General features: G+C 38.1%; 1 protein-coding gene across 1 annotated transcript; it reads right to left on the bottom strand.

Annotated features, from left to right (window-relative positions):
* Nucleotides 1-4,368: 4,368 nt before the first annotated feature.
* Nucleotides 4,369-11,712, bottom strand: LOC117433085 (dynein axonemal light chain 4). Its single transcript, XM_034055128.3, has 4 exons — nt 11,626-11,712; nt 9,385-9,467; nt 8,996-9,079; nt 4,369-8,465 (listed from the first exon to the last, which is right to left on the bottom strand). Exons 2-4 carry the CDS (start codon nt 9,454-9,456, stop codon nt 8,301-8,303), a joined length of 321 nt encoding a protein of 106 aa, XP_033911019.1. The 5' UTR covers nt 9,457-9,467; nt 11,626-11,712; the 3' UTR covers nt 4,369-8,300.
* Between the last annotated feature and the right edge of the window lie 320 nt (nt 11,713-12,032).

Raw genomic sequence — 12,032 nt, 5'->3', positions numbered from 1 at the left:
GTTAATAATTGATTTCTCAAAAATAAAAAGTGTACCTTGTACCTTGAACTGAGAACTCTGAAGCTTGAGGTTCCAACTAAAATCTTGATCATGAACCAGAAAAGATTCCTACATCGGATTAGAGTTTTAGAGTTTCGGATTCGACAGTCCTATGGTGGATGAATCAGTCACGTGGTGTACACCCTTTTGACAGTGTTGTGGCAGGTGAATTAGTCCCAGTTTGTTTCTACACCCTATTGACAGTCCTATGGTGGATGAATCAGTCACATGGTGTACACCCTATTGACAGCGGTATGGCAAGTGTTTTTAATTTGATGCCCATGCCTGTGTAGATAATACACACAGATTTATCTTCTCGAACTCCCTCTCTTTCACACACATAGACGTGTTCTATTATAAATCCCCTCCACACTCACGCACACACATTGCGCATCATCCTTCTGCTTCTCTCCCCCCCAGTGCACTGGTTGCCTAGCAACCACCTCCGACAGCGATGGGACTGGCTGCTTATCAGCTCTCTCCCAGCAACCCCTCCTCCTGCTGTTACCTTGGCTTTGCTGTTGTTTTCTTTAAAGAGGAAAGCATCCAATAAAACCTGATTTTCTTTCTTTTTAAACTGCTCCCATACTCTCCAACAAGCCCGATACTTAACAGCACGCTGTGACACTTGATTGAGAGGCGAGACATCTCATTGAAGGTTGTGAATTAAGTGTGCAAGGACAGTCTTTGGTAGAATCAGATGCAGTACAGTTAAAATGCTGAACAAACTGACATGAAGCAGCCATTGATGGAAATTGCTTGCTGTTCATTCTGTGTGTGTTAAAGTATCTAATCAAATAATTCCATGCATTTTGCCTGTTTTGCACTTAGCTACACAGGACTCAAATGTGCAGTTTTGAAAGAAACACGTGTTATAGCAAACATGGATTCTTATTTTAAAACATGGTATCTGGTACTACACTAGGTTAAAGAAATCTTTGTTTGCAAGCCGTCCTTTCCAGGAAGTGTATTACTGCTTACTTCCTTGGTCGTTCACGGAAGTAGGACCCAGAACCAAAACTCAGCACCCTACATCGCTACACAAGCCACAGCATGTGTTGATTTGCATCAAATCAAGCGACTTGGAATTGGTAACTGATCTCATTGCTTCATTTCTGTGAATAACTAGTGGCCTCATTCTTGTATATTATTATTTGTTTATTTAGCAGATGCCTTTATCCACGGCGACTTACAGAGACTAGGGTGTGTGAACTATGCATCAGCTGCAGAGTCACTTACAACCCGAAAGACGGAGCACAAGGAGGTTAAGTGACTTGCTCAGGGTCACTCAATGAGCCAGTGGCTGAGCCGGGATTTGAACCGGGGACCTCCTGGTTACAAGCCCTTTTCTTTAACCACTGGACCACACAGCCTCCTATAAGGATAATGATTTTGCTGTAAAAGTTGGACTTTTTAAAATCCTGTTGTGTGCTGCTCCATACAGAGAAATACATACATAAATAATTTTGTTTCCTTACATAATTGTTAGAGAATCATCTGTCAATTCAAAATCATTAAAATGCACACACATAAAAGAAAAGGGAGATCAGTGATAAAGACAAAAGTGATAACAATTTGATCGTCAAACCTTGGTAAGCAATGCTCTTTCAAAGCAGTGTTGCTACTGAAATTGACAGATGGCTGAATGCAGAAACATTGTAACATCGTTATTGTTGTTCAAACCGTCACATTTTCTTAGTTTTATATATATATATATATATATATATATATATATATATATATTACCGACCCTTTCTGCAAATATGTATTACACAAGCAACTTAACAAATCCAATTAAATAAGTTACTAATTATCGTTGAATTTATTTCTATTAGTATTTCTAACTGTAGCGCTGGTGTTTAATGTGTATCATATATGAGGAGTGAGTCCGGGAGGCTATGGGGTGCTGTGAAATGATCCACATGAGAATTGTGGGAGGCCACGACATCAGATCCACGCATAGTGAGAGAGGGGGGAGCATTTGAACACCACTGCACCCTGTAGCTGCCTTTGAAGCCTGTTCTTCTGCGCCACTGACCAGTTTGAATATTTCATATTCTACATTTAATCTGCAGAGAGAGAATACAGAGACATCCTCTTCTAATCCCACTGCATCACCCTGAAGAAACCCCAGTTAGCAGAACACAGCATTACCAGCACACTGCACAATGGATTGGGAGAAGTACAACACAGCCTCTTCACACTGTCGTTTAGATTATCAGTTCATTCACTTTGTGCCCACAGGGCCAGCACAGGTACATCTCAATAGTGCAGCACCAACTAACACAAAGAGAGGCCTAAGTAGACCATAACAATACAATTATAAAATGTTGCTGCCCAATACTTGTGTTGCCATTTGTGCAGTGCCACTGTCTGTCTGTCTGCCATTGAAGATCATTTAGGGTATAGTTAGCACACTGTGGTCCCATTCTCAGTCTCACCATTGTAGCTGCCCTATACTTGTGCTACAATTGTCCCTTAGTGTAATACAGAACCATTGCAGTGCCGCTGTCTGTCTGTCTGCCATTGAAGATCAGTTAGGGTGTAGTTAGCACACTGTGGTCCCATTCTACTTGTGCTTCCATTGCCTCTGTAGTGTCACCGTCTGTCTGCATTGCCATCGCAGCTCATTTGGGCAGGGCAGTTAGCATACCGTGGTACTATTCTATCAATTGTGTTACAATTGTCATTGTCAGTCTGCATTCCCAAAGGTCAGAGATTCTGGTACTAAAAAGCTTCTGATGAGTGAGTCCCTTGCATCTGTTGGTCTTGGCAGAATGCGTGTCTGCGTTACAGCTTGTGTCAGTGTTATCTGTGAGCAGGGCAGTTTGTCCTGACACTGTGTGTGTGTGTGTACTTGTGTGTAAACATGCATCGAGCCAAAAGACTAATAAGCATCATTGTGTTATATCACTGTACAAGAATAGGGGGTCATTATAACCTAGATAATATCATTACACAACTCAACAAAGCTGCTCACTACACCAGAAAATCCATAGTTTTATCAAACACGTTGGCACCAGAAAATATTCAGGCAGTTCACCTTTGTTCAACTAGTCTTCATTTTGCATTACAAAAGTGCTACCAAAGGTCTAACTTTATTAGTAAGTATATGTAATTTTATGTAAAGTTACATATGTTAGCTAATAATAATAATAATAATAATTATGATTATTATTATTATTATTATTATTATTAATTAGTCATTTAGCAGACTCTTTTATCCAAAGCGTCTTACAGAGACTAGGGGGTTAGTTATGCATCAACAACTGCTGCTGCAGAGTCACATTAAATAGGACCTCATTTGGATGGAGCACAAGGAGCTCAAGTGACTTGCTCAGGGTCACACACAGTGAGTCAGTGGCTGAGCCCGTATTTGACCCTCCTGGTATCAAGCCCTTTTCTTGAACCGCTGGACTACTGTTTAACAATTACTTGAGCTGCTATTCAGCTCTAGTTACTTGCCATGTAATGTAGGCTTCAGCAGCATGTTAGTTAGTGTCACCACTATCTAAAGCCCTGACTCCTGGACACTTCTTGTATGTTATATCCATGGCAGGCAAGTGGAACTGCAGACCAGCTCCTAAACTGAGGTTGAAGAGTTAGAATACACTTCAAAAGCACAGTATCTGAGTAAATCGCAAAAAAAAAAAAAAAAACATAAAATGATTATAAACAAATACAAAGGTAATGGAACAACACAAAAATAAGAAAATGTCATTTGACTTACAATTCAATCATTTTTGCCAATATCTGTAAACATCAACAGCTGCACACACAACACACAAGAGACTTGATTCACAGTAGCTTCACTAGGTGGTGCAGGATCTTACTGTTAAACAATAATGCTAGCTTGTCTAGCCTGCGTATAAAGTACAGCCATTGCCAAAAGTCTTGCATCACCTACAATTTTAGGCTTGAGACGCAATTAAAAATAAATATGAACATAATTTATATATTTTATTTAACATCAAAGAAACTATAAAATTATATCACAAAAGCCATATTGGAATTATATCAAAAGCCATAGCAGCAGTACAGTATTTCATGTTCGATTTTGTCAGTTTCACGAAAAGTATATGGAAAACTACAAAGCGGTGTGCAATTCAATATGTTAACGTAATGTTATTCAGCAAGTTGCATTCGACTTTATTAAGTAAAATTAGTTAATATAGGGTGATGCAAAACCTTTGGCCACAGCTGAACATGTCTATGGATTGCAAACAGAACTGAATCATCAGAATCATCTCGAACATCATAAAAATAATTCCACACTAACTTTTCTATCAGATGGTGGCTGTACAAAATCAACCTGATGTGTGTTTTTTTTTAAATAAGTTTATTAAAAGATACATGAAATACATAAATCATGTTTATTAATACATTTATATTGCGAACAGCAATATACAAAATCATTTAATTTATTTACAAAGCATTTTTTTGTAATTTAAAACAAAAAAATAACCGTTAAAATTCAAGTAAAAATCCATACAAAACAATTAAAAGGAAAAAAGCTAAAGCATGCTAAATATATATATATATAAAATGAAATTTTACAAGGTAAATTCTCTTTGCATGGTGGTGCGTGGCTGCACATCTGTTACTGTAGATAGGTAAAGTCTGGGTTGCTTCAAGGATTGAAACTGGCCCTGAATGAAATGTTTGTTTAAAAAAAAATAACAGTCTGTGAGCATTGTCTTTCAAAGAAACAATCCCAAATCACATTGGACTAACATACCGTTTCCTTGTCGCGTTGAAAAAAATCATACAGGGTTAGATTTAGGTTCCTGCTCCCAGTCCAGGGTTTCAGAACGCAATTGAATTTATTATTATTATTATTATTATTATTATTTGGTCATTTAGCAGATGCTTTTATCCATAGCGACTTAGAGAGACTTGGGGGTAAACCATGCATCACAACTGCTGCTGCAGTGCCACAAAGAGGATCACAAGGAGGTTAAGTGACTTGCTCAGGGTCAGACACAACGGCTGAGCTGGGATTGAACTGGGAACCTCCTGCTAACAAGCTACTGGACTACCAAGCCTCCAATGCATTAGACTAGACAGACCTGATCAATCTTATTGAACAAATCTTTTCACCTTGCTTTTCTTGCTTAATAAACAATCTACAGACATGCTGTGATGATAGGTGTAATCGGTTCAGAGTACCTTTAGCAAGGGCCTGATTGATCAAATCCTTGCAACTACCTACCTGGTCATTTGAATAACATAGCTAAACCCGATGCAGGACTCCTGTGAGTTTATAATCCTGTAATAAAATAATGCAATAGCAGACACAAATACACTACCAGAACCTGAAATACTGAGATACTGGGCGGACTGCATTCCGGAGATTTTATGTGCAAGGTTATGGACGGTCTCTCATACACAAAGTATACAATTAAAACAAACAATAAAAAACATGCAAACAAATCCCATAATATAGAAGAATAGTCCAGAGCAGAGATATCCAACATTTCAGTCTAAAAGTCATACTAGTGATCAGAAAGACCAGGAAGCTAAACTCCCTTACAAATAATTATACACAGCTCATAACCCCTGTTGACATTTTTGGTAATGCTGTTTGTTTTTATAGTGCATTGCATGGGCCAAAGCAAAGGTGAAGTGAAACAGATTTTTTATTTTTTTTTCTTCACTTCTGCATTGAGATTTATAATCAACCTGGGTTACTACGTTCATTGTGATTTATATAGTTTGTTTGGTCTTGACTTCCATATCATCACGAAGACTCTGGTGTATAATTGTTTATAAGGCTATCCCTGACAACATCCCAAATCATCTTAATAAATTGCCAATGAACTCTGGTAGTATTTATAATCTTAGATCTCAGACTAAGTTTCTATGCAGTTGAGACATGTTTTTGTTTTGGGCGAAGCCCCTAAATTGCTTTGTATAATTTGATTAACTTGTTTGTCTTCATTTTGTAAATTATATATATAAATATAAATTTTGTATTACATGCAACCTTCTTGACCAGTTCTCCCATGAAAAAGAGATTTTAATCTCAATGGGATTTTCCTGGTTAAATAAAGGTCACCATTGTTGCTCCTGCAAACAAAACATCATTCACAGTATATAAATTACGCAAGAGAGCAAAGAAAAGTTCAGCTGAGGTGGTGCTGCCAGCATTTTGATGTTTTTTTTGTTCTTTGCTTCGAACTCAGTAAGACAATAAGGCATTTTAGCATTACATTTTAACTAAAAAAAACAATGCAAGGTAAAACTTATAAGAAAGGGGCTGATTTGATCAACCCATTTCCCAGAAGGATGAGTCAGATTTTACAGAACTGAGGAGTCGCTATGGATTGTATCAACTACCTATAAAACAGGATTCTCCCTAAAAGTTAGTGGTTGATACAATCCAGTTTTGTCAACAGACAAACGTTTTGGCTAGTGTCTTCATTAGTGTTGACTACAATAGACAAAATTAACATGCATACCCCCCCCCCCCTCTCTAAAAACACATATTCTGAAGCTTTTAACCATCAGTTGGATATCCCTGGTCTAAATCATCTTACCTGTACAAACCTACTTTCACCCTATAGTGTCCAAAGTTTATAAGTTAGCCCTATGAGTTGATCCAACAAAAGGTTGGAAAAAAGTTTTTTTCTACACAAGTCTGGACCAATAAAAAAATGACTTTTTTTGCAGCTTTTTTTTACATTAATAAAACAGTAAAAATGTGTCATTTTAGTGCAGTTGAAATTGACAGAGAGAGATGATATTCAATTCAGTTCTCCCTAAACCCCTCTCCTTACAAGAGAGACACAGAGAGAGATGCTCCAATGCAAAGTTTGCACCATTTTTTATTTTCCTTTAAAGGAATAACAGCTTTTGTAAGTTCTAGTCTAGCACTTCCAAAATTTGAAACCAGACTTTGTTGGCTTGCCTGCCTGAGGCAGATTTAGCTGCAGGCAGGCCCACAATATTTTCCATCTGCTCCATTGTGAACTAAACAGCCATCCTCCTGCTGCTACCTTCAGCAGTAGGGGGTTATCGACGCCATATGTTAGCTCAGGGAACCAAAACACAAATGTGAACAGCAGCAACTTTCATACAGGGCAAAGCACCGTATAATCAGGTTTGGTGATCTTTCTGGTTTCTATAAAATAGTTTGGAAAGCGTTCCTGTGTTTTTCATTCTCAAGTCTCTTTGTTGATCCTGCCACAACATATTTTCAAATCAATTACTCTATTCCATAAAAGGAGAAAAGTAACAGAGCACGTTTCACAAAACAACTCACTGATATAATTAAATGTCTCTATAAGTGTTTGCAGCTAATAAAAGAATCCTGTGAATCTTACCTGTTGTGTACTTCTATTCGTTATAGAGGTCTCAAATTTGCAGTTTTGAAAAATATTACATTATATTAAACATGAAAATCTATTGGGGTAAAAAAATCTATTTTTGCAAGCAATGCTTTCAGATATTGTTGCATGTTCTTGTTCACCTGGAGGGTTAATAACCAGCCAGCAGCTTCCCCTACCGGCTGACACTGCTGAGGTAACCCAGGTAGTGCTCCAGATTTCTTGAGAGCAAAGCCTGGAAACTATTTCAGAGGAGACGAAAAACCGAGGTCCTGTTGTAATAAAAGCATATGCTAATTGACTAATTAATAGTACATAAAAAGGAAAATACATGTTACACTATGTGTTTCTTTCAAACCTGCATGCTTGAGACTTACAGCTCTGGCCAAAAGTGTTGCATCCCCCTACAGAATTAACTAATTTTGCTTTATAAAGTCGAATGAAACCTGCTGAATAATGTTACGTTAACACATTGAATTACACACCGCTTTGTAGTTTTGTGAAATTTTGAAATCTAACATGAAATACTAATGTACTACTATTATGGCTTCCAGGAGACTTTCGCGATATCATTTTATAGTTTCTTTGATTACATGATGTTAAATAAAAGATACAAAATGATGCTCATATATATTTTTTAAATGATGTCTCAATCCCAAAATTCGAGGTGATGCAAAACTTTTGGCCATACCTGTATGTAGCCAATGGAAACCAAACAAACCAGGTAAGATATATAATTATGTGATTAGCTACAAGCACTTTAAAGCCATTTTGTAATGTGAATGTTTCTCAGGAGTAAACGCTTCATTTCCTACAGTTTAACTTTAGAACAATAAAGTAGTGTGAGCTTAGCATGGATCTACAGCTCATGAATAAACCTGATCCAGAGAGAGAGAGATTGCGAGTCCCTGTGCTTTGCTGAGTGTGGCTCTGCTAGGAGCACTTCCACACGCACACGGCCAGGCTCCCTCCGAAGAACATGTAGAGCAGGTTCTTCACCTCGTGGGTCACCTCAAACCCGAAGCCCTCCCCAATCACTACGTGCCACGAAGAGCCGAACTTCTTATCCATGGACTCCTTGATCATCTTAGCGGCGTTCTGAGGAGACACCCACACACAGAGTTTACAATACAGAGGACAGACTCCTTCAAAGTTTACAATACAGAGGACAAACACAGACATACACAGACAGGATCCTTCAGAGTTTACAATACTAACTACATTATTTCAGCAAACATAAAGACAGACAGACAGACAGAGAGAGACACACCACACCACACAACACAGACAGGCTCCTTCACAGTTTACAATACAGAGGCTAACAAAATACTTTCAGCAAATCCTAATCTTTAGAAAGCTAGCAGCTCCGAATTCAAATGTACAAGAGTGAAAAAAATTATACGTTTCCGGCAACTCTGATAAGTGACTGGGCTTTTTTAAAAGCACTAAGCATCCTAGGTTATACAAGAAAAAACAACACCCCAATAATATTCAATATTCGAGCAACGGCACTTGGAACTACTCAGAACACTGACTGCAGATATTATAAAAAGGGAAGGGGGGGTATATAAGGTACTGAGATAAAGAAGGGAGAGGGACAGATAGGGGAAGAAAAGAAAGCTACTGACCTCATTGTTTGTGGCGTATTTCTCACAAGCAGTGACACAGAGCTCCATAGTCTCTACTCTCATCTCCTCTGGCATGTCTGTGTGCTGCAAGAGGAGCACGGGGCATTACACTTCAAGCATCAAATCACTGTTTTGCAGGCTGGGACACTTTTATACCACCAATGCATGAGGCTTGGGGGTCCAGGGGTTAAAGAAAAGGGCTTGATACCAGGAGGTTCAAATCCCGGCTCAGTCACGGACTCACTGTGTGTGACCCTGAGCAAGTCACTTAACCTCCTTGTGCTCCGTCCTTCAGATGAGATGTATAGGTTACCATGGATTACCATGTTTTACAATGCTTACCTGTTCTTTACCAAGCTTTCATTATGCTTTCATTATGCTATTCTTACCCGGACGAGAGGGAAGCTGTGCACTCTCTTGTAGTCGGCCTCCTCCTTCTTGCTTTCTGCTGGTTCAGCCATTTTAAAGCTTTCTGTGGAAACAATAAATATAAATGAATATAATGATGTGTCTGTATCTATTGTTTAATCAATTGCTCAATGACTGGATTAATCGATATCTATATTATTATGAATTAGTCATTTAGTAGACACTTTTATTCAAAGCGACTTAAAGAGACTAGGGGGTGAACTATGAATCATCAACAACTGCTGCTGCTGCTGCAGAGTCACTTACAATAGGATCTCGGTTTTACGTTTCATCCGAAGGACGGAGCACAAGGAGATTATGTGAATTGTACAGGGTCACACACAGTGACTCAGTGGCTGAGCCGGGATTTAAACCTGGTATCAGCCCTTCTCTTTTACCACTGGACCACCAAACCTACCTACTATAAAACTGTTCTCCAATTAGCTACACCTGATGAAGTCACGCTATGTGTCAAACCGCATTGTGTTTGAATCAAAATGAAGCAAATAAAAAGTAAGAAGATTTTGCTGCACAACATCAGTGGTCATGTCTTAAAGAATATAGAAGAGGTTTTTTCAGTGTGCGACCTGTGCCGATTCCACAAATATCAACAATTAAAAGATATGCATGGATGGCTAGCTTACCATTACTAGAACTGTTTTGTTACTTTAAGGAGACATTCTTAGTGTAGAAATGTGTATGTATTTTTATATATACAGGCATTACCATTTCAATTACTAGAGATTATCCCTTTAAAATCAACAACAATAGTTACCCATGTGACCCTTAAACTTGACATTTCTATCACAGTGTTCTATATAAAGTATGCAGATTTTATTTTTAGTCAAGTGAAATGCATTTATCCTGCCAGTTTAAAAGAACTCAAACAACAGGGACAGAAATAAGACTCCCGCTGTAATAGGGTAGTTACTAAAGTATATTTTTATCATTTGAGAAATATAGCCAAACTTAGATCAATTATTTCCGTATCTAATGCCGAGAGACTAATGCATGCCTTTGTTTCATCTAGAATTGATAATTGTAATGCATTTTTTTCTGGTATCCCAAAACGTGTGGTGTCTCGCTTACAGCTCATCCAGAACACTGCCGCTAGAATTTTGACTAAAACCAGGAAAAGTGAACATATTACCCCTGTTTTGACCTCTTTACACTGGCTCCTGTGCAGTATAGAATTGATTTTTAGATTTTGCTGTTAACTTACAAAGCCCTGAATGGATTAGCACCCAGCAGGAGTTACTGACCCTGTATCTTCCAAACCGCACTCTGAGCAACACGGGAGGCAGGGCTTTTTCTTGTAGAGCTCCTAAATTATGGGATGCTCTGCCTTCGTTTGTCAGGGAAACTGGGACCATTACAATTTTCAAGTCAAGACTTATATTATTATGTGTATACTGTTATTTAAATCTGTTATTTAAATGGTCTGATTGTGGCAGTTGTATGTGTGACATGCTATACAAATGTATTGTGGTTGGTTCTTTTTTCTGCTATGTACTGTACAGTGCTTTGCGATACTTTTGTATAAAAAGCGCTATATAAATGCAATAAACAAATCAAATTAATACAATAGCAGTTTGATCCATTCCTGGTTATGAGTTTAATAAGACTTTTTACCTACACACACTGTTAATCAAGCTCGTAGTAAAACCTGGAATGGATGAAACTGCTTTGCAATAGGAGTCTTATTTCGGTGTACTTCTCCAATGCCAAACGATATGAATGGAATTTAAACCCCAAGTCGAGCCATTATACAGTACAATATGAGCGAATATCGATTTATTTTATACTTACACACTTACTACACTGTTTGCGGTTCTGATAAGTTTGATGCTAATACTAATACTATTAGTGCAACAGCTTTAAGAGACGTGCTTCGAGTAAAAACTGGTCGGGTAATTTTTGGTCGTATTTATTTATGTGTGAAACGCAGCTAACCCATTAAAATCAAATTGTCACCATTATACACAACCGTCTTACCTGTGTATATACGTAGCTGAATACCCAATTAATTCAAACATAAATTTAAAGCAATGCAATGTATTTAATGTAAAGACCAACCATTGCTTTACATCACTTGACCGAACTAAATCAATGCATTGTCAAAAGCACAACACTTACAAAAGGCATCACATGCATCTAAAATGTTTGGTGACGTTAAAATATATAACGTGTACATTATTTCGGTTCTATTGAATGTACTGTACCTGCTCTCGCTGTTTGGAGAAGTTTGTTTAGGAGTCTCGTCTCCGTTCGGGTAGCCCTGGTTGTCAGGGAGACATTCCGCCCCTAGCAACTACTAGCGCCCGGAACTGCCCATCTACTCCCAAGCCTGATTGGCCCAGACGAGAACAGCTTAAGCAATTGAATCATATGATTGGATGAAACTGCTATCATTCTATTTAAAGCAAGGCTGGTTACGCCCTGGGAGGAAGAAGGTCCTTGGGTTGTATTTTAATTGATAAAAAGCAAGCGCCTGAGCAAATTAACTCGTTATGTTTGCTGTTAAAAATATAAATATCTTTCAATATGCTTTTTAAATGATAATTTAATGAAACACACTCACGAGTATGTAAAATACCAGGTTTAAGAGTGTAATAGCGCTGGAATCAAA

This window comes from Acipenser ruthenus, chromosome 52 (assembly GCF_902713425.1).
Source record: "Acipenser ruthenus chromosome 52, fAciRut3.2 maternal haplotype, whole genome shotgun sequence".
Taxonomy (NCBI): Eukaryota; Metazoa; Chordata; class Actinopteri; order Acipenseriformes; family Acipenseridae; genus Acipenser; species Acipenser ruthenus.
The sequence above is the reverse complement of the archived record's forward strand: the minus strand, read 5'-3'. Positions and strand labels throughout refer to the sequence as shown.